Genomic DNA, 20781 nt, shown 5'->3' on the forward strand with positions numbered 1-20781 from the left:
TATAGATATTAGTGAAGAGCATTAGCAAGAAAATGTATGTTTGTGCCCGCCTCCAACTGATCATGAATATAAAGAAATGCATATAGTCATTTGTAGTTAATATACTATTAGTGGCGCATATTGCTGACTGCTGGTTTAAAACAGTGAGGTGTATATATCATTTATTGTACTCAGTAGATATGTGCTATATGCTATAGCAGAATGAAGCAAGTGGTTTTAGCAATTCATTTTTAACGTATTTTCCTTATAAACACATCTTTCTTTAGGGTAAAACAAGATGTACTTCGAAAGCAAAAGCTCACGAGCTGTTGCAGGAGACTGTTTGTTCCAGCATTTCACATTTGAGATAATACAAAATCAACTGCTCTTCCTACCAATCATCGAAATTTCTATGCATCAAAGTCGGCCATGTCTGTCGCTGTCAAAGCAGATATGTTTTCTAACCATACTAACTTGTGATTCAAATCCATATGATTTTAGGAACCATGGATCAAGACCTTTAGGCCACAATGGCCAGCCATACTATTCCAGGCAGCTGGCGCATCTACTAGATGGCACCCACCCTTTCACCTGTGATCCCTCCTTCCATATAGCATATTTCATACGTTCAATATACGTCATGGAAAGGTGCTGGAGTAACATATTCTAGACAGTTGTAGGAGGCAGTATATCTAAGTGTATCGTATCAAGACACAACATAACTTTCGCAAGAATCTCTTTATCATGCTTACTGCTAATCTTGCCAACTTCAAGTCGACTGGTGAACTTGAAGATACATGCTGGAAGCAAGATGTGATGTGCGGCATGTGAAATGAGGGAAAGTCAAACCTATTGACTCTCAGTATCATGAGTTGTGAATTAACCGGTGGCATCTTATTTTCCTAGGAACTCCTATGATTTTGGCTGTTGTGTCTCAGGTACGATACACCTGGATAGACAGCTTCTTGCAGCTGTCTGGGATACGTTTACTCTCTAAGCACCCTTCCACGACCTATATTGAATATATGCAATATGCTATATGAAAGAAGGAAGGAGGGATTGTCAGGCGAAAAGGGTGGGTGCTCGTCTGAGTGGTGGCACTAGTCGCCTGGAATAGTATGGAATGGCTATTGTGGTCTAAGGGTCTTGATTCATGGGTTCCTGAAATCAAGTGGATTTGGAACCACAGGTAGATATCACAGATATGGTTGGAATATGCCACCACATCAAATATAGTTGCATTCTCTATTGGTGTGTCTTTGTATAAAGCGAGGGCATTTATACTATTAAATGGATAATGATATAAGCATATCTCCTTCCACTTCGGAAATGGTATTGGCGAGGAAACATATATCCGATCCTTTTGTAGACTCATTTACATCAGGGTAATGCAGAACTTCAAGCGACCTTAGGTTTTCAAAAAACAACCGACCCATGGTGGCTGTGTCTGAAGATATGCCATGAATGCGCAATGTCGGAATAAAACAACGCCAATCTCACTAGCGAAGGGGCATAAATCTTAGGGAGTCGCTCAGCACCCCTGCTGTTGATGGGAAGAATCAGGTTTGCGAGATATGAGGAGAAATATCTGCGATCAAATACTGGAAGCATAAAGTCTGATAAACTTGTTTGTGCTAAAAAGGTAAAAATTGAACATGCCACAAAGTGCCTCACATGAGGCACATGTGCTATAGAGTACTGAGAAGCTTATGACTGTCGCTCTCTAATTTACATCCCTTTTTCATCTGTTGAAGGTAGCCTATCATAATTGATCTGCACTTCGGAAATAAATGGCAGAGACCAAATCGTTCGTATAGAAATATTGTATTAAAAAGTACCATAGCTTGTCTGCTCCGAATGCTTGGCGATCAGCTCCTCGGTAAACTTCCACAGTTCCTCCTGCTCGTCAACACTACTGGCCGACGGGTGAGCATGGGTAGTTTGGCAGCGAACGAAATACTTGCCGGACACACCATTGACCTTGGGGGACAGGGCAAGGTAGATCGAAGTCAGCGCACCCTGAGTTGGGTTAATGAACAGAAGGTTCTGCAGACGCTGCCACAGGCCAATGTGTGCAAAAATGTTGGTGGAGATAAAGCCAGGGTGCAACGAGTTGGTTGTAACCTCGGTTCCCTCAAGCCTCCGTGCCAAAGCTGCCGTGAACATGACGTTTGAGAGTTTCGCATTGCAGTAAGCGAACAGACGGCTGTACGCACGCTTATCTTTGACCATCTCCTTGTCAAAGCGGGCATTGATGTAGCTGGCAATTGACGAGATATTGATGATCCGCGCCGGCCCCGACCTCTTGATGACATCCAGAAGCTTGTTTGTCAGGAGAAAGTGCCCGACATGGTTGGTGCCGAATTGCATCTCGATACCCTCCACTGTGGTCATATATGGGCACATGAAAACGCCAGCGTTGTTGACCAGCAAGCTCAGCGACTGGTGACGTTTCTTGAACTCCCCAGCGAACTTGCGAATCGACGCGAATGAAGCCAAATCTAGGACCATCAGCTCAAAGTTGTCGGTTCCAGTTTCCGCCTTGAGCCTGTTGACAGCCTCTTCGCCGAGCTTCGGGTTGCGGCACGCCAAAATGGTATGATAGCCAGCGCGGCCAATTGCCTTGGCGGTTTCGTAGCCGATTCCGGAATTTGCACCAGTAATGACGGCAGTTTTTCCATTTCCAGCCCCATTATCGAGGGCGTCTTTGACAATATCGTCGACCTGCTTCTGCGAGTTAACAAGGGCCTTAGAAAGGAACGCATAGATAATGTCTATGAGGCTGCCCAGCGACCCACTTATCCAGATGAGTGGCCCAGCACGGATGAATGTGCGTATGGTCCAATATACAGCGCTGTTGGCAAAAGTAGTGATAAACATTGGTCTGAGTTGGAAAGATAAGGCAAGAAACAAAGCGCGCCTTGGCTTCGTGAAAGAAGTTTGAAGAGAATCTTTAAAGGATTTTTGGCAGATTTACCCATGTGAAACACACTTGCAGTCGCAAAATATTGCAGCATGAAAATCGGTTTGTTGTGGTTTTTGGCAGATTGAATCATATCTCTTCGTATGGTCTGGACCGAGTGGTAGGGTGCACAGGTCCTATGTGTGGAAGTAAAGGGAGTAGGTATACCTAATCACTCTACAATTGTGTTAGTCTTTCAAGGGAATACATGTTCTCGAGCTTTATGGAAAAATGGGATGGGGTCCAAAAATGACTGAGGAGAAAAACGCGGGACTGGGTGGTCCAGAATGTCAAGCTTTTGTGGCCAGTTTGGTATGGTGGCTTTGAAATACGTCACCGTTTTGAGATCGGCAAATGGTTTCCACTGTATCGTCAGCTGCGCAGTTTCTTCTATGGGCCAGTGATTTCAAGTGTTTACTGATTATAGTGCTTTATAAAATACCCTACATTCAGGCGAACAAGACGGTGTTCCTGATACCACTTCACAGATGCCGGCTATAAAGAGTCAGACAAATGGGTACTCTTGTCGCTCACAGCCCTTCTGTTCATGGATACATCATTTGATTCTCATTATGACACCAATCATAGATGCTGGAGTCGAATACAGAACATGCTTTGTATGCGGGGCAGTGTTCCGTACAAGCAGTGATGTGATAGACTATATCCATGCAGTTGATAGAAACCAATACCTGCGGCGTTCTACTGGATCTGGCTGAGATATGTTTGACAGGACCTTTACAGGATACTGGAGTTGCCTGGTAGTATGGCAATTGAGAGAAATATTGATACCTGATAGTCAATCGGAAGTATTTGTGCTGCTGCTTCTGCGGCAGGGAATTCCAGAAAATTGATCTGTACCACGAACATCTCCAAGACGCACAAAACTAACTGACAAAGTGACAATAAACAACATATCTCACGATTGCATGTAAAGTAATATAGTAGTCTCTCCGCACTTTAGAGTAACTCTGCCTGGATGTCATTTGGCTTGAGTACGCAGATTTGCTCAATTTGCGCGCTATAGAACTCTACGCTCCTGACAGTCAGGCACAGATACAGGAACATGGGTGTGGCGCGACATAGCTCTACCATATTTATATTATTGACACACCGGAATTCCAGCTCTGTAAGCCTCGGGCACAGCTGGCCATACTGTATCATACCACCAATCCCCTCCTTCACTGCATGCACATGCGACTTTAAAAGTCCAGATGCGGGTGGTCTGACACCACGCCCATGACTCCAAACAAATCGCTATCGTCAAATTCACTGCACATGCCCCTGCAGTGGCTATGCACAGGATAATCGTAGTGTAGCGTATTGCTGCGGTGCAAGCTCAGAGACAAATAGGCGATATCAGGGAGCGTTGAAACAACCTGGGTAATCTGCGCGACGGTGAGCTTGACGGCATCCAGTTGCAATCTGTGCAAATACGGACTCAACATAGCTGTCGGCAGACGGTCGAGCGGTACCGACACAAAAAACGGCAGAGTGGCGGTGACGGCACTGCAGCTGAGCTTGCACTATGTCTGCAAGATCCTGTCAATAAAGTCATCGGAGAGAAACCGACCGCTCTGGATCTCGACCTTCTCCAGACACACAAATGGGCCGCATTTAAGGATCTCGTCGTGCAAAAAACTATGATGCATAAACAGCTGCACCGATATCGACAGTTTGCGCAATGTCCTCTGTGTGTCATGGAAAACCGCAGCTGTGGAAAAGGATAGGCGTCTGCGATTGAGCTGCTCGAGAACGGGAAGCACTGCAATGTTTGCATATGCACTAGTGCCGACAACATCGTTGATAGCGTGCAGTTTTGCGCCAATGGTCAATGTATGGACACGAGGGTATGTGACTGGATCGCCCGATTCATCGTAGACCATGGCAGAAAATGCACAGGTTCTCGTTGCCTCTAGGCGAATGCACTCGAGTGTCAGGGACTGGCAGCGGATCAGCTCACCGGGTGCCGGCGTACTATCTGCGCAACTAAAACTCACACTGGTGAGTTGCAGATCTCCAGTGGCTGCTAGCAATTCGCTGCGCGGACACAGCCCCATGTGCAAATTATAGACACCCTTCAACATCCAGTTGAATAGACTTGCCAACTGCATTTCCCCTGGCAAGGACTTGCCGCACCGCGTCATATCCACAGACGCCGATTTGACACTGGGAAGGAGCCGATTAAGCTGCTCACAAAACGCCTCACCGCTGCTATTCTCCACCTGCCGCCGCTTCGGCCACGCAAGCTCCTCTTCAACCTCCAAATGCCTACCACGCTTCAATACATGGCCACCAGGGATCCTCAAAAGCTCTTTTAGAGCGCAGCCACTGAACATATCGCATATGCGCATATGCACATGTATTGACTGTACAGTGCCATCGAAGCCCAGTGCCGCGGCATCTTCCAGGGAGCGCAGGAGGGCGTGATGGCAGCACGAGCATGTCATACAGCGAGCGCAGTTGGTCTGGCACCAGGTCACATGTTAGTAGAGCTTGTTGAGGATTGTGTGGCGCCAGCTGCGGCAGACGTGGGAGAGGGAGAGAGTGCGTGAGAGCTCATGGCATGTGAGGCGCTGGGATGGATTGTACTTGGTTTTGGTGTAGGTGGCCGCATAGTGTACGATTTGCTCAATGACTAGGCGCAGGAGGGTCTGCACAGGTGGTGACATTTGGTGATAGAAGGTATGGAAACTAGCAGTGTGCGAGTGGAAGGAGAGAGGCAGAGGCTGTCGCTGCCTTGCTGGTTCTGTTTTCGCGGCTTCAAGGCTGCGACCAGATGATTTTCCCAATTCCCAATTCAGAACGGGTTTTGAAGCAATGATGTCATACAAAAGGCACAGACGCTCCGTCGTCAGCGCATCTCTGCAAAAAGAATCCAGCGTGATCGAGGTTTGTGGAAGGAGTAAGGCTTTTTGAAGAAATGTCTCCATGGGATGCAACTGTTATTCTCCAGGTAGACATCCCAGAAGTGCCCGGCCATAATGGCTCTTCCTCTTGCATATCCACTGGTATCCCAAATTGTGTATTTTTTTAAATGTCTGGTAAAATCCTTGCTCATTCACCTTTTCGCTTCAAAAACAATAATGGTTGGCAAGAACCCACGGGCCGACAGCACCACTCCCGAGCCGCCAAGCAAACGTGCGCGCGTCGATTCGGGTGGAACAATATTCACCGATCTTGGCATGCCCATGGCGACGCACCTGGCCAAATCCTACACATATGTATCTAAGCTGCCGGAATCGCAGCCCACCGACACATACGTGCTGGGCGTGGACGAGGCCGGGCGCGGGCCAGTGCTGGGGCCGATGGTGTACGCAGTGTGTTTCTGCAAAGAATCACACTACAATGAGCTCTCGTCGGTCGGCTTCGCAGACTCCAAGCAGCTGACCGAAGAGAAGCGCACAAGCTTGTTTGCAAAGCTGCAAACTTTGCAGTACTCGGGCTGGGCGATCCGGTGCCTGGCGCCAGCAGAGATCTCAAACAGCATGCTGCAGACGGCCAAATACAATCTCAATGCACTGGCGCACGACGCGACCATTGGGCTGATCCAGGAGGTCATTGCGCGGGGCATAAAGGTCACGAAGGTGTTTGTTGATACGGTGGGCCCGCCGGCCTCGTACCAGCGCAAACTGCAGCAGGTATTCCCGGATATAGAGATCACGGTGGCGAAGAAGGCCGATGCGCTGTATCCGATTGTGAGCGCGGCCAGTATTTGCGCAAAGGTGCCGAGGGACGAGCACTTGGCCAGGTGGGTGTTTGAGGAAGGACTGGAGGTGCCGAGGAACTACGGGTCGGGGTATCCGGGCGACCCGAATACAGTTGCGTGGCTCAAGGACAATCTCGACGCAGTATTCGGCTACCCAGACATCATCCGGTTCAGCTGGGCCACCTGCACGAAGCTGCTTGCTGACCACGCCGCACCAGTAGCCTGGCTCGCCGACATGCCCGCCAACCAGCTGACGTTCCGGCAGCCGCGCCGCTCGCGCTTCCTCCACCGGCCACTGCAACTCTCCTCAACGCTATGAGGTTCTTTTTATAAACCGGCAGTTTGCGACAAGAAAAATAAACATTTACTGCGGATTACGCAACGCCCGACGGTCTCTGCTCAGCCCGCGGTCCCTGCTCAGTCCGTGGTCTCTGCTCAGCCCACGGTTATGCCCGCTGCGGTCGTGGTCGCGGCTCCTGCCGTTGCGGTAGGGCGAGCGGCTGCGGTGGGGGCGTCTCTGCATGTCCCGTGACCGGCTGCGCATATACCGGCGGGTGGGGCGCCGGCGGTCGCGGCTGTTCCGGCGGCGGATCCGCCACGTCTCCTGGCCCTTGTAGCGCCCGGGCGTCGGCGAGTGGGCGCGGCTGGTGAACGAATAGTCGACGCGCACCCGCCGCTCGTGCAGAAGCGTGCCGTCCAGGGCATTGCGCGCGCGCATGGCATCCTCGAACCCTGCCATATTTACAAACGCAAAGCCGCGCGACCGGTTGTCCTAAATAGACAAGGTGTCCTTTAGCTTTACCAAAGAAATGTCGACTGAGAGCGCTTTCTTCTTCTTCTTCTTCAACTTACGTGTGGGTCCTTGATGACCTGGACCTTGTCGACCCGCCCAAACTGGCCAAAGATCTCGTGCAGATTATGCTCGGTCGTAAACTTGCTCATGCCGAAAATGCCCAGCACACGCGACGGCCGTGGCTCCTACACTTATTATTCCCATTCAGCCCATCAACAGCTACACGCAATATAGCTACTGAAGCATGTTTTCGCCCAACGTACCTTTTGACTCCTACCCGCATCCCGGCTACCCAGAGAAAGGCATTAGTATTTCAGCCAGCCCTATTTTCATGCAATAAAAAGCAAGGTTTCTCCATACCTGCTGTGCCTAGGTGCATAGTACGCGTGCTCGCTACGCTCCCAGCCAGCGCCATTCCGTGTATGCTCCGAGTGTTCGTGCGTTCTGCGCGGACTGGCCGTGTAGTTGGGCGACTCGCTGCGTCCAAACTGCCGTCTGTCCGAGCGCTTACGTGCGCGGCTATTGCTGCGCGTGCCCCTGCCGCTAGTCTCCTCGGCGACCACTGCGGCGGCAAGCAAAGTGGGCTGGAGTGCCAGTGGCTCTGACGGCAAAATTGGATTACCGCTGGTCATTCTTTATGAAATAAAAAAAATAAACAGGGGGGGAGCGAGAAAAAGGTGCTATGTCGATTTCTGATTTCACGAGTGAACTTCTTAACCGGGGGAGACGCAAAATGCTTTCCTTCACTCAAAAGCGCCTCTCCCCTTTCCTGAGTGATCTAGCTCATTCTCTCTTGGGGCCCTTGTCGGTATCCTGGACTGCCCATTTACAACGCCCGGCTGGTCCTTTCCCAGTAATTTTTCGTCAGTGCCTGCTGTGAAAACAAACAGTCGAGTGGTCTGATCCACACAAGGGACGTACGGAACCATAGTCTCTAACCAACCGGCAGATCCACCTCTCCTACGCTGCGGAGTGACAAACGCCCACCCACTCCACGCAATCCAGGCCATATCATCATTTTATATAGAAAACACAGATGCCATCGCTACGCCAGGCCCTATACAACAACAAGCCAATACTGCTGGGCCTCTTAGTAGCGCCGCTGGGCCTATACATTGGCGTTCAACTAAAGGACCGACGCGAAGAGCAGCAGAAAACCACGGTTATGCGCGCACCCACCGAAATACCCGAGAACACGCAAATCCGATTGGAACTCCAGGACGTGCGCAATGCGCGCGCATTGCTGCAGCGGCAGGAGTCGCAGCTTTCGGTGGAGCTCGAGTCCTTGGATAGCAAGATGCAGAGGCTAGATGAAATGCAGGGTAAATAAATCTATTCACTATTTTCTCCGGGATTCATATGCGGGCTGGGTGCTGGGGGGTCGGAGGATTCAGCGTCCCAGCTGCTGGACAGGCTGGCAAACTGCTCGTTTCTCGCTGGCTCCTCGGGTGGTACTGGCTCCTCAGGTGCTACTGGCTCCTCGGGCTCTGGAGTCTCATTATCATCTTGGTGGAATAGGCGGCAAAGCGCCCTAGGGGCCCTCAACACCCTGCGGCCTTGGCTCTCGGGCCGCCTGGGCCACTCTTCCTCGAAGAACCAGAAAATGTGGCCGACGAAGATGCCCACCAGATCGCTGACCGGCCAGCGATTCCCGACCAGACTGGAGAACCCGGCCATCACCCACGGCAGGTATGGCGCAGAAAACGTAAACAGACCCAGAAAGCTGATATTCATATACGAGTACTGCCTTGCCCAAATATACGTCAATGTGAAGTTCAGCGGGCTGGCCAGAAAGCTTATATCCAGTAGCGATGCCATGCCCAGCAGGGACGAGCAGACCAGGATCAGGAGCCAGAAGAAGTCGGCGGGGCGGTTCAGGTACGAGCCTTCTTCGAGGTCGCGGCTGTATTGGATTACAAAGTACATGTTCAACAGCCAGTCGAGCGAGAAATTGCCGAAATACAGAAAGGTGGTTAGCAGGCGCCAGTACTGGGCCTTGTGGAAGGCGTATTCGTAGTTGTAGAAGAGCTGGAACCAACCGAGCCAGCCGAGCTGCGTGGCCACGGTTAGCAGGCAGACGGCTGTGATGTAGTAGCGCGTTACCGGGGGAATTTGGAAATACCACTGCTCGAGCGGGCTAGGCATTGTGAATAAAAAAAGATAATAGTACAAGAGAAAAAAGCTGAAGAGTCAGAGAAATAACAGCAGGCTGTGCGTATTCATTGAACTGGCATTGACATCGTGCCAGCACATAGGGTCAGAACCGCCTGATTAAGAGATTAAGATATCACGGCCGCCGTTGCTGGACCAGATATGCAAAAGCCGATCTGGTATTTACCGTTTTTTTCATTATCGCAAAGTTTGAATCTCCTGCGCCTTTTTTGTTTCAATTCAACATAGACCGAAAGTAAATTTGTTACAGCCTCTTTTTTTACATAGAATGTCGTCGCTGCTCAAGAGTCCGGCGGCACGGCGCTTGATCGCGCGCGCAGCACCCCGAGCCCTGACCACAGTGCTGCGATCCACGGCCCCCACACCACGGCTTCTCCACAGACCACAGGTTCTCGACATCCGGCGACAATACACGACTCTACCGGCCACACCACTTACGCGGGCGCAGGCACTGGAGCAGCTACACAGCAGTGACATCAAGCAAGCGTACAAATTGGCGCGGCACCTGCGCGACACCAATCAGCTCGTGGACATGCGGGGAGAGCCAGTGCGCAATGTGATCCAGGACACGCAGCTGGTTCAACTGCTAACCAGGACAATTGCGCAGCAGGCGCTGTGGGAGGACGTGCTGGATAGCCTTGATCTGATTCTGGCGGTTAGGCCGCAAAAACAGCACACAGACAGACGGCTATCAGACACCGGATATGCGAGCGAGCAGGCAGATGCGGAGGCCCTGGAGGCGGTTCTGGAGGCAGTGTTGTCGCGGCAGTTTGCGGTTTCGGCGGATCGCGAGTTGGCGGGGCTGACGGCGCTGCAGGTGTTTGCTGACTGCGGACTAGACCAGGGGTGGTTGAGGCTGCGGATCCGCGCCTTGGGATTTGCGTCCAGTGCGCGCGGATTGCGGGAGGCTGTGGGGAACGCAGGAGAGCTTGGGAAGGAAGACAGATTTGAGCTGGCGGTGGCGTATGCGCGGTGCCTGGACTACGACCGGGCGGTGGAGACACTGCGGGGCGTCACGGGTCTGGACAATGCGCAGCAGATCGAGGCCCAGGCAGCGCTGAGCCTGTGCCTGGCGGAGACAGCGCGGGTCGACGAGGCTATGGCAGCGTGGAAGGCCACAGAAAGCAACGATGCTGTGTGGGCGGATCAGGCGGGACGCATGGAGACGGGCTTCCACGTGCAGATGCAGCTGCTGGCGGCCGGTATGCGCTCGGTGGTGCCGCGGCTGCCGTTCACGCAAAACCTGCACACACGGGCGTCGCGTGCGCACAGCTCCAAGTATGCGCCGGGGCTGGCGGATCACTTGCTGCAGGAGTTCAGCTCTCTGCGGGAGCGCATGAAGCAGACACTGCACAGCAGGCAGTGGCAGAATGCGGGGCTGGCGCGCAGGCTGTTTGACGTAGAGTGCCTGGCACATGTGCTTGCAACGACTGCCGGCCAGCCAGTGGTCGACAGCATGGGGTCGCTGTCCAAGCGGCTGCACAAGCACCTGGCAGCGGGCCAGACTGTGCGGCCGCTGCGCGGGTTTCTGTGGGCGGTTTTGTTGGCACCGCAGATGTCGCAGCAGCGCAAGCTGGCGGTGGTACGGGCGGAGATTGCATATGCGAGGAGGCACGGCCACCTGCTGTCGGTGGCCGAGCTGGAGCCGGCGCTGCTGGCGCTGCTGCCCGAGTCAGTGTGGAAGACTGCCAGACGCGGCAATTTCCGCGACGCATCGGCGTTTGTGCCTGCAGACGGGTTCCTGCAGCGGCCCTCGCACTACAGCATGCATCCGTGCGCCGACGAGCTGCTGGAGTTGGCCAGGCAGAGCACGCGGCAAGCCGAGTCGGACAGTCGGCTGGCGCCTGTGTGTGCGTGGATTGCGGTGCTGCGCGGGCGGCCGCAGACAGCGATGGCGGAGCTTGAGGCGGCGGTGGAAGGCTCCGGTGTGTGCATAATGCCCGGATCCCTGGCCCTGGTCAGTGCGCGGTCCCAGACGTTTTTCGAGCACATGTTTTGCGTCATGTCGATGTTCCGGCGTGGCGCCGACACCGCACTGCAGAAGCTCGTGCCTCTGCTGCTGACTCAGCAACCCACGGTCCCGATAACGCCGCGGGTGGCTGCCAGCATCCTGTACTGCTGCGTAACGAGCCGCAACCGGGCGCTGGCATTGGATATCGCCAGGCAGCTAGACCAGCAGTCGCCGCGTATCCAGGAGCTGCTGATGCGCGTGCATTTCGCGACCGGCCAGCTGCGCGAGGCTCTGGCGGTGTTCCAGGAGCTCAACTACGGCGGCCGTACACAGCCGAGCGAGGCGTCGTTCGCGCTGATCGTTCGCTATATGGGTGCACAGCGCGCGTCGGCAGTGGGAGCCGAGCACGCGTTCTCCGTGTGTCTGCAGACTCTGCATTTGCAGGGCCGTGTGTCGTCGGCCGTGTGGGCGCAGTGGCAGCAGGCCAGTAAGGAAGGCGGCCGTGTGCAGAACATGTTTGAGCCGGAAGGTGAGCCGGTCGGAGCGGCGCTGGAGCGCGTGGGTGTAGAGCGCCGGGACGCCGGGGCGCTGGCGAGCCGCCGGTATATGCGCGACTGGGAGTTTGTGCTGGTGCTGGAGCTGGTGGGTGCCTATGTGAATGCAGGCGGGTACGCGCGCAGCCTGCAGTGGGAGCAGTGGCTGCTGGAGGCGCTGCGGACGCCCAAGTTCCGTCTGAAGCCGGATCTGATTGCCCGCATCGCCTTTGTGCAGCGGCTGCACCTGAAGCGCCAGAGCTGGGACGGCATGCAGATGTGCCTGGACTACATCGTGGCCATCGATCGCAATCTGCCCACCGGCCTGTTCCGCAAGACCTCCATGTTCCTGAACCAGCTGCCGGTGCTCAAGCAGCTGGCCAAGCAGATCGCCAGCGACCCTGCATTGGAGCTGCGCGTGAAGGAGCACCTGGAGCAGCAGCAGGCCGCATACATCGTTACGCACATCCAAAGGTTCAAGTAGACCATATCTGCTGTCTTTATTTGCCGCTAATAACACGTCTGTTCTCCAGGTCGGTTTCGCGCAGCTTTTCTGCGTGCATCCTCAATACCTCCTTGTGTTTCTCGAGCACCGTGTTCTTGGCCTGAATGTCCGCAGTCAGCTCCTGGATCTCCTTGCGCAGTTCCATTTCCGGGTCGTTGCGCGCATTGGGCAATGCGTCTATCATCTGCTTGATGTCCAGAAGCTGCCCGTGCAGTTGTGTGACCTGTGCGCTAAAGTCTTGCGCACGCTGCTGCGCATCGCTGGTCTCGGGGATCTGGGAGGCCACCGGGAACAGTGTGCCAAGTGCTATGTCCACCTGGGCGTCGATTTTGTTAAACAGTTCGTCCATGCTTTGAAATAAAAATAAAAACGAAAACGAAGAAAGATGGTAAATGTTCACCCTGGTCCCAGTACTTAACAACGGCGATTCAAGATATGTCTGTCAGCACTCCATTACCTTACTTGTGGCTCCAGCAACTACAGAAAAATAAACGCGTTCGCTGGGTGCAAAAAAAATTCTTTTTCTCATTCCTTTCAGTTTCTTCATTTTTTATATATATTTTGCTTTCTACCATGTCCAGCGATAAAGGAAAGCAGGCCGACACGTCAGACCCGTACGCGGCCGTCTTGCCCGTCATTGCCGATTTGGTCGAATCCGGTACCCGCGCCTTCGCCCTAAGCAACTGGGAAGAGGCCATTGAGCATTTCGGCGAGCTCTCGTCGCTGACGGAGCAGACCTTTGGCCAGAACTCGGCCCGCTACGCCGACAGTCTGGTTATGTACGGCCGTGCCCTCCTGCAGCACGCGATCGAGCAGAACGCGCTCCTGGCGCAAAAGACCTTGGCGGAGGCGGCCACCGGCGCCAAGCCCACAGAGGAAGCAGAGCAGGAGGCGATGCCAAGCAAGGCCAACATTGCCTTTGAGGGGGAGCCGGATTTCCGGCAGATCGAAGAGGCGGAGCAGGAAGAGCAGCAGGAGGATGAGGATGAGGAGGACGATTTTGGCGCGGCGTGGGCGGTGCTGGATGTGGCAAGGGTGATCCAGGAGAGCAATGCCAGCGACAGCAAGGCGCGCTTAAAGTACGCCGAGACGCTGATGCTGCTGGGCGACGTGTCGATGGAGTCGGAGAACTTTGCGCAGGCCTGCGTTGACTTCAAGTCCGCGCTGGAGGTCAAAAAGCAGCTGCTGGACTCTGACAGCCGCGAGCTGGCCGAGCTGTTTTACAAGGTCGCCTTGGCCCACGAGTACAACAACGAGACCGCGCAAGCGCTTGAGCTGATGGCCGATGTCGAGCGCATTCTGGCCAGCCGTCTGGAGAAGGCCGGGGACAAGGACGAGAGGGAGGGCCTGGAGGATGTGCTGGAGGACGTCAGGGCCAAGATTGCCGAGTGGAAGCTGCCGAAGAAAAAGGTCGATTTGAATGCGCTGACGCCCGGAGAGAGCGCGCTGGCCGAGAAGGCCAGGGAGATGTTCAAGAGTGCGCTGGAGTCGGGCCAGGTCAACGATCTGACCAGTCTGGTCAAGAAGCGCAAGGGCAAGGAGCCAGAGGACTCTGGGGCCAAGAGGAAGTCTGAAGACGAAGGCGAGGACGAGGACGCCGACGCCAAGCGGCCAAAAAACGCCTGAAAACAAGAAATAAAATGGAACCCAAAAGCAAGTCTTGTCGGCTAGCTGTGCCTTGAAAGCAAGCCCCGGTCAGCCCCGCGAATATCCTTCCTAATAAAACACTAAAAGTACATTTCCTGCTCATGCCAAAACTCATATCCTCGCTGCTCGTCTGTCTGCTTGTCCTGGCACAGCCCTGCCTGGGCGCGGACCCGACAAAGTTCTGCAAGTGCACATGCGGCCAGAACTCGACCATTATAGAGATGACCAAGTTTGCTCTATCGCACCTGCCGCACGCCTCGCAGCCCATCGATACCGACACGCTGATGCCCAGCGTGTGCATGAACTGCACGCGCCTGCTGTGCGGGATTGCGGAGCCCGACCTGTGCGATGGCGCTGCCGTCGACGAGGAGATCGTGCCGTTGTGTTTCCAGCGCGACTCGCTGCAGGACCAGCTGATTGTCAACGGCTTCCTGCTGCTGGTCATTGGGCTGCTGGCGTGGACAGCGATGCGGGACCGCGTCAAGCCCTTGGTGGACCGCGTGTGGAACCAGTACGGTCTTGGATATACACAACCCAACTAGGGCATGTTCCTCGATTTGGGGATAATTTTTCATTTTATACTCGTTCAATACATACAATCCGCTGTTTTTATATCTAGTTCTTGCTCTGCTCCTTGACCTTGGCACCCCACTTCTTCAGACGGATGCTCTGGATCTTGATGAAGCCGTCCGAGTCAGTAGGCTCGAAGCCGCCCTGGACGTCCATCGACGACTCCTCCATGTCGTAGAGCTTCTCGGTCTCGCTCCAGCGGCCCTCCATGGTCAGGCTGCCCTTGTACAGCTTGACGCGCACCGAGCCGTTGACGTCGACCTGGGTCAGCGGGACCATCTTGGTCAGCAGATCGCCCTCGGGCGAGAAGTACAGGCCGTTGTACATCATCTTGCCAAATACCGGCGTGATGTGCTCGTCGCGGTAGGCGCGCACCTCGCGGTCCAGCACCAGACCCTCGAGGTCAATGTGAGCAGCGCGCAGCACAGTGCCGCCGGGGTCTCGTAGCAGCCGCGCGACTTGATGCCGATGAAGCGGTTCTCGACAATGTCGATGCGGCCGACGCCGTTGCGGCGCGCGACCGTGTTGAGGTACAGGAAGAGGTCGAGCGGGTCGGTGACGTCGGTGCCGTCGGCCTCGTTGGTGACGCGCACGGGCTTGCCGGCCTTGAAGGTGATGGTGATGCGCTCGGGCGTATTGGGGGCGTCCTCGGGGTCAACCGTGAGCTTCCACATGTCGCGCGGCGGCGTGGTGTTCGGGTCCTCGAGAATACCGGCCTCGTACGAAATGTGGAAGAGGTTCTCGTCGGTCGACCACGGCTTGCTGGGCGTCTGCGACACAGGGATGTTCTTCTCGGCCGCGTACGCCAGCAGCGCATTGCGTCCCGGGAAGCGCTCGTAGAACTCGGGGATGCGCCACGGGGCGACCACCTTGAGGTTCGGGTCCAGAGCATAGTACGCCAGCTCGAAGCGCACCTGGTCGTTGCCCTTGCCTGTGCAGCCGTGCGACACGTGCGTGCAGCCCTCCTGCTGCGCAATCGCCACCTGCGAGCGCGCGATGACCGGGCGCGCCACCGAGGTGCCCAGCAGGTACACTGTCTCGTAGACGGCGTTGGCCTGGATCGTCGGGATCACCAGCTCCTCGACCAGCTCGCGGCGCAGATCCTCAATGAACACCTTGGTGGCTCCCACCTTTAAGGCCTTCTCGCGCGCAGCCTCAAAGTCCTCCTCCTGGCCGACGTTGGCCATGTAGGCGAGGACCTCGTAGCCCTGCTCGATCAGCCAGACAAGGATGCACGATGTGTCAAGGCCGCCAGAGTAGGCCAGCAGAACTTTACCCTTGGATCCAGGAGCGACAGACATGATGTATGTAGAAATGCTTTTTGTTTTGTTGTTTTGTTTTAGTTGGGTCTACTAGCAAGTAGTGGAGGGAGGTATGCGAGACAAGAAATGGCAGAAAAGTGGGTTTTGGTTGGTTTCCTCTAGCAGGACGGGCAGGCTGATCTAGTCTCTTTTAAATACTCCCCGCACCCTCCCGGGCCTCCACCGCGCTGAATGCATCGCGATATTGTTACTCACTAGTTGCCGGCCCATCCGATCCTCGCTCGCTGCCTCTGACATCAGCGGGCGGCCCATCGTCGTCTTTGGGAAAAAGCGTGAAGAGCATATGTGTGGGAAGCGAGCATATCAAAAAAGCGTCCCGCCGGAGCTTCTCCTCTATGACTCACATTCCTGGTGCCGGCGAGCCTTTTTGTGCAGTGGCGGGGGATTCAGCGACAATGCGGTTAAGCTCACTGGACTCAGAACCCGATGCGCGGAAGGGATTGTAGCCACTACTTTGGCAACTTTGCCCGTATTTCTCACGCCCACTGGGATCCTGCTATTGCTGGCTCCAGATAATGGACGCGCCGGTGGTGTGATGGATCCGGACCACGCTGGGAGCTCCTGATAGCCAGAATCCGTCGTGCTCAAGGACCATTTGGCTCTTAAACAGTCATTTACTCAGCCCCGAGATTGCCGATCATGCCCGCGCACAGTTTGGGGAGGGTGACAAACAAGAAACAGGATAACGTCCAAATGCCGTATCAGGTAGCGGGTAGCAGGTAGCAGGTAGCAGCCATGTCGGGCAGCAGGTCCCAGTAGCTGCACGGCCCCTGTCGCGCATCTGCTGACAGCCCCCTCCCCTCAGGAGCTGCGACCCGGTTTCACGAGGGCTGCAGCTGCAGAGCACGCCTTGCCCGTACAGAATCGATGGCTGGTGCAGGCTATCGCTGCAAAATCGGCCTGGATAGCTCATTGCTCTATCTGGCGAAATCCACCGTCAAAAGCTCCCCTCCACCCTCCGCCGACTCTGACTCCTCTCTTTCCTCTCCTCTCTTTCTCTCAACTTTCCCCTCTCTCATAACTTTTTTCCATTCTTTTTCATACAATGCTTCGCGCGACCCGGTTCCTCAAGAAGGGTGCTGGTGCCATCACCCGGATATCTGCCACCAGCAAGCACGTGCTGCGCTCCAGCGCAACGCAGCAGCGCCCGTACCACCAGGCGGGCCCCGATACGTCAGAGAAGGAGACCATCGTCAAGCTGCTGTACAACATTGGCTCGAAGAAGGAGGTCGAGCAGTACCTGCGTCACTTTTCGTCGGTCGAGTCGCAGAAGTTTGCAGTGATCAAGGTGGGCGGGGCCGTGATCTCCGACGACCTGGCAACCCTGGCCTCGGCGCTGACGTTCCTGAACCGTGTGGGCCTGTACCCGATTGTGGTGCATGGCGCCGGCCCGCAGCTCAACACGCGCCTGGCGGCTGCCAATATCGAGGCGCGGTACGAGGACGGCATCCGGATCACCGACGGGCCGACCCTGGCTATTGCGCGCGAGGTGTTTGCCAGCGAGAACCGCAAACTGGTGGAAGCCCTGGAGCGCCTGGGCACGCGCGCGCGGCCGATCACCGGCGGCGTGTTCGTCGCCGACTATCTCGATAAGGACAAGTACGATCGCGTCGGCAAGATCGTCAAGGTCAACCGCGAGGTTGTCGAGAGCTCGATCCGCGCCGGCTGCCTGCCCATCCTGACCTCGCTTGCCGAGACCCCCGAAGGCCAGATCCTCAACGTCAACGCCGACATTGCTGCTGGTGAGCTGGCGCGTGTGCTGGAGCCGCTCAAGATTGTGTATCTGAACGAGAAGAACGGGCTCTACAACGGCACCACCGGCAAGAAGATCGAGACCATCCACCTGGACGAGGAATACCAGGATCTGCTCAAGGAGCCGTGGGTCAAGTATGGCACCAAGCTGAAGCTCAAGGAGATCAAGGAGCTGCTCGACACCCTGCCGCGCAGCTCGTCGGTTGCCATCATCTCGGCCGAGCACCTGCACAAGGAGCTGTTCACGCACTCGGGCGCCGGTACCCTGATCATGCGCGGCCACCGCCTGTTCTGTGAGCAGGACCTGGCCAAGGTCGACTCGGACCGTCTGCGTGCCCTGTTCAAGGAGCACGATCCGGCCATTGCCTCGGGCGAAACCACCGCTGCATCGTACTGGCAGGAGCTGGCCCAAACCAAGAAGAGCGGCGGCCAGTACTGGGTCTACGGCGACGAGCCGTACCAGGTAGCTGCTGTTGTCGTGCGCAAGCCAGGCCAGACCGTTGGCGTTCTGGACAAGTTCATTGCGACAAAATCTGCAGTCCTGAACAACATCACCGGATAACGCCTGGAAGCTGATCACACGTGATCACTCCAAGCTGGTGTGGCGCGTGCCGCGCGGCGACGACAACCTGTCGTGGCACTTTGAGCGCGCCGACGGCAGCTGGGCCATTGGCGACGAGATTGTCTTCTGGTACGGCATCAAGGACTGGAGCGAGGTCTCCAGCATCCTGGGCACCGCTGGCCCCACTGCTGCTGCTGGCGCTGCCCCACAGGCCAAGGCTCCTGCGGGCACCCGCACCTACTCGACCATGGCTCGCCGCATGGCTGTGCGCAATGCCGCGCCCAGCTCGCGTCGCTCCTACTCAACTGCCTCCCCCGGCTCGCCTCTGCGCGTTGGTCTGATCGGCGCCCGCGGCTATACCGGCCGCGAACTGATCAGGCTCATTGACAGCCACCCCCGCTACGAGCTGGCCTATGTCTCGTCGCGCGAGCTGGCCGGCAAGCCCGTGCCGAACTACACAAAGTCGCAGCTCGACCACGTCAACCTGAGCGCCCAGCAGGTCGGCGACATTGCCAAGAACGGCCGCAGCGACGTCGACGTGTGGGTGCTTGCGCTGCCGAACGGCGTTGCGTCGCCCTTTGTTGCTGCCATTGACGAGGCCACTGCATCACTGCGCGCTGATCAGCAGCCGGTCATTGTTGATCTGTCTGCCGACTACCGCTTTGACTCATCCAAGCGCTGGGCCTACGGCCTGCCTGAGCTGCACCGCGAGAAGCTTGTTGGCTCGACCACGGGGCGCATTGCCAACCCGGGCTGCTACGCGACCGGCTCGCAGCTCGGCATCGCCCCGCTGCTGCCATATCTGGATCCGACCCGGCTCCCCTCGGTGTTCGGCGTCTCGGGCTACTCTGGCGCTGGCACCAAGCCGTCGCCCAAGAACGACCCTGCGTTCCTGAAGGACAACCTGATCCCCTACTCCCCCGTCAACCACATCCACGAGCGCGAGATCGGCTACTCGCTGACCCGTGCCGCCAAGCCCGAGTATCCGTTCAACGCCGCAAACCCGCTGAAGGTGCAGTTCACACCGCATGTCGCATCCTTCTTCCAGGGCATCGGCCTGACTCTGCACGTGCCCCTGCGCCTGTCCATCACCGCCAAGGACGTCCACGAGCTCTTCAAGGAGTTCTATCGCGGCGAGCGCCTGGTCCATGTCACCGAGACCGCCCCGCTGGTCCGCGACAACGCCGAGAAGCACTACGCCGTTGTCGGTGGCTTTGCGGTGCCGCCCCAGAGCGACGGTGCTGCAGGTTCCGTGAGCCTTGCCGAGCGCCGCGTGGTCGTCAACGTCACCCTCGACAATCTGCTCAAGGGTGCCGCCACCCAGGCCATCCAGAACATGAACATTGCGCTGGGGCTCGACGAGTACGCTGGAATTCCACTGCAGGAGGAGCCGGCGATCTCCCTTGCCTAGAGTAGTTTTCTGTCTACAACATGAATCACTTTTTTTTTTGGAACAGATCCAGCACGAATCTGCGAGAAGGGCATCGTGAAACCCGCTCTCCGCTGCTTTTCCCTCCCATTTGGCCATTGCCGCCTGTGCTGGGAACGGGCCGGGTTTGCGATCGACAATCTCGTTCATACGTCGGTGTCTCCCAGAATGGCAGGAGGAACGCATCGTCTTTCCATTCCTGAAACATTTCGTGTGCGTGTGTGACTGTCACCGAATGTTCTTGCTGTTCCTTTTTATTCCTAGCTTTGCTCACATGCACACACGATAGGTATATGTGGTAGATCGATGACGGCAAAGGTAAGCACACATATACTTGCTTTGCGCCAGCATCGTTTACTTGGGCAGTCCGAGTGAACTATACAGCAAGGTCATGGTGCCTTCGGCGGCACGCGACCACTAGCGAACAGCATGTGTCTTGGGCGTAGAGCGAGTGTTCAGCAGGGCTGAGGCCTTATTTCCGTCTTCCGGAGTTGACTAAAACAAGAAAACTGCAAAAACCAAGCCTGCGATTTACCTGTGCGTATGACCTTGCGGCCTCGAAATAGAGAGCAAGGACGGAATGCCAATCCCACCGTGCTACGGGGAGGAGCAGCCGTGTGTGGCCACCCCGATAGGCAACCCCTCATTTCCAAACACCGAGCTCGCCCTAGCTAGCCGATGCCCGGAGGTTTTTGTGCATATTGCCCTTGCTGTAAATCCATGCACTAGCTGGAACTAGAGTTGGCGCTAATGCTAGAAGGAAAAGTGACGCGCACGGATGATCAGACCGTTTTTTTTATAGCTCTAGTGCAAGGAGAGCCCTTTGTGTCTTTTACGAGCGCTCGCCCATTGGCATGTGTACTGGAAATAACGCAGGAGATGGTGCCTAGGCGGCATT

At 55.7% G+C, this 20781-nt stretch overlaps 12 protein-coding genes across 12 annotated transcripts; 6 read left to right on the forward strand and 6 right to left on the reverse strand.

Annotated features, from left to right (window-relative positions):
- Positions 1-1795: 1795 nt before the first annotated feature.
- Positions 1796-2929, reverse strand: DL89DRAFT_265460 (NAD(P)-binding protein). The gene has a single exon (XM_040886678.1). It carries the CDS (start codon positions 2857-2859, stop codon positions 1807-1809), a length of 1053 nt encoding a protein of 350 aa, XP_040746719.1. The 5' UTR covers positions 2860-2929; the 3' UTR covers positions 1796-1806.
- A 1535-nt stretch (positions 2930-4464) lies between these two features.
- DL89DRAFT_255479 (uncharacterized protein) lies at positions 4465-5388 on the reverse strand (the record flags this gene model as incomplete). Its single annotated transcript, XM_040885349.1, has 1 exon — positions 4465-5388. One exon carries the CDS (start codon positions 5386-5388, stop codon positions 4465-4467), a length of 924 nt encoding a protein of 307 aa, XP_040746720.1.
- A 602-nt stretch (positions 5389-5990) lies between these two features.
- DL89DRAFT_265461 (ribonuclease H2 subunit A-like protein) lies at positions 5991-7030 on the forward strand. Its single transcript, XM_040886679.1, has one exon. The coding sequence runs from the start codon at positions 6025-6027 to the stop codon at positions 6964-6966; it is 942 nt and encodes a 313-aa protein (XP_040746721.1). The 5' UTR covers positions 5991-6024; the 3' UTR covers positions 6967-7030.
- Positions 7012-8072, reverse strand: DL89DRAFT_291069 (RNA-binding domain-containing protein; the record flags this gene model as incomplete). Its single annotated transcript, XM_040890158.1, has 4 exons — positions 7012-7419; positions 7500-7625; positions 7704-7713; positions 7801-8072. The coding sequence occupies 4 exons, from the start codon at positions 8070-8072 to the stop codon at positions 7012-7014; spliced, it is 816 nt and encodes a 271-aa protein (XP_040746722.1).
- Positions 8073-8708: 636 nt separating this feature from the next.
- DL89DRAFT_277552 (Der1-like protein) lies at positions 8709-9585 on the reverse strand (the record flags this gene model as incomplete). The annotated part of the gene is made up of 2 exons (XM_040889449.1): positions 8709-8813; positions 8914-9585. 2 exons carry the CDS (start codon positions 9583-9585, stop codon positions 8796-8798), a joined length of 690 nt encoding a protein of 229 aa, XP_040746723.1. The 3' UTR covers positions 8709-8795.
- A 295-nt stretch (positions 9586-9880) lies between these two features.
- Positions 9881-12580, forward strand: DL89DRAFT_255483 (uncharacterized protein; the record flags this gene model as incomplete). The annotated part of the gene is made up of 1 exon (XM_040885350.1): positions 9881-12580. One exon carries the CDS (start codon positions 9881-9883, stop codon positions 12578-12580), a length of 2700 nt encoding a protein of 899 aa, XP_040746724.1.
- Positions 12577-12996, reverse strand: DL89DRAFT_265462 (uncharacterized protein). Its single transcript, XM_040886680.1, has one exon. It carries the CDS (start codon positions 12948-12950, stop codon positions 12597-12599), a length of 354 nt encoding a protein of 117 aa, XP_040746725.1. The 5' UTR covers positions 12951-12996; the 3' UTR covers positions 12577-12596.
- A 178-nt stretch (positions 12997-13174) lies between these two features.
- DL89DRAFT_291073 (uncharacterized protein) lies at positions 13175-14227 on the forward strand (the record flags this gene model as incomplete). The annotated part of the gene is made up of 1 exon (XM_040890159.1): positions 13175-14227. One exon carries the CDS (start codon positions 13175-13177, stop codon positions 14225-14227), a length of 1053 nt encoding a protein of 350 aa, XP_040746726.1.
- Positions 14228-14349: 122 nt separating this feature from the next.
- DL89DRAFT_255485 (uncharacterized protein) lies at positions 14350-14790 on the forward strand (the record flags this gene model as incomplete). The annotated part of the gene is made up of 1 exon (XM_040885351.1): positions 14350-14790. The coding sequence occupies one exon, from the start codon at positions 14350-14352 to the stop codon at positions 14788-14790; it is 441 nt and encodes a 146-aa protein (XP_040746727.1).
- Positions 14791-14863: 73 nt separating this feature from the next.
- On the reverse strand, positions 14864-16119 carry DL89DRAFT_255486 (argininosuccinate synthase; the record flags this gene model as incomplete). Its single annotated transcript, XM_040885352.1, has 2 exons — positions 14864-15193; positions 15214-16119. 2 exons carry the CDS (start codon positions 16117-16119, stop codon positions 14864-14866), a joined length of 1236 nt encoding a protein of 411 aa, XP_040746728.1.
- Positions 16120-16271: 152 nt separating this feature from the next.
- Positions 16272-16741, forward strand: DL89DRAFT_92167 (uncharacterized protein). The gene has a single exon (XM_040892256.1). It carries the CDS (start codon positions 16424-16426, stop codon positions 16703-16705), a length of 282 nt encoding a protein of 93 aa, XP_040746729.1. The 5' UTR covers positions 16272-16423; the 3' UTR covers positions 16706-16741.
- A 364-nt stretch (positions 16742-17105) lies between these two features.
- Positions 17106-19865, forward strand: DL89DRAFT_320970 (putative ARG6-n-acetyl-gamma-glutamyl-phosphate reductase; the record flags this gene model as incomplete). Its single annotated transcript, XM_040891247.1, has 2 exons — positions 17106-18430; positions 18465-19865. Exons 1-2 carry the CDS (start codon positions 17186-17188, stop codon positions 19863-19865), a joined length of 2646 nt encoding a protein of 881 aa, XP_040746730.1. The 5' UTR covers positions 17106-17185.
- Between the last annotated feature and the right edge of the window lie 916 nt (positions 19866-20781).

This window comes from Linderina pennispora, assembly GCF_002104995.1.
Source record: "Linderina pennispora strain ATCC 12442 chromosome Unknown DL89scaffold_2, whole genome shotgun sequence".
Classification (NCBI taxonomy): Eukaryota; Fungi; Kickxellomycota; class Kickxellomycetes; order Kickxellales; family Kickxellaceae; genus Linderina; species Linderina pennispora.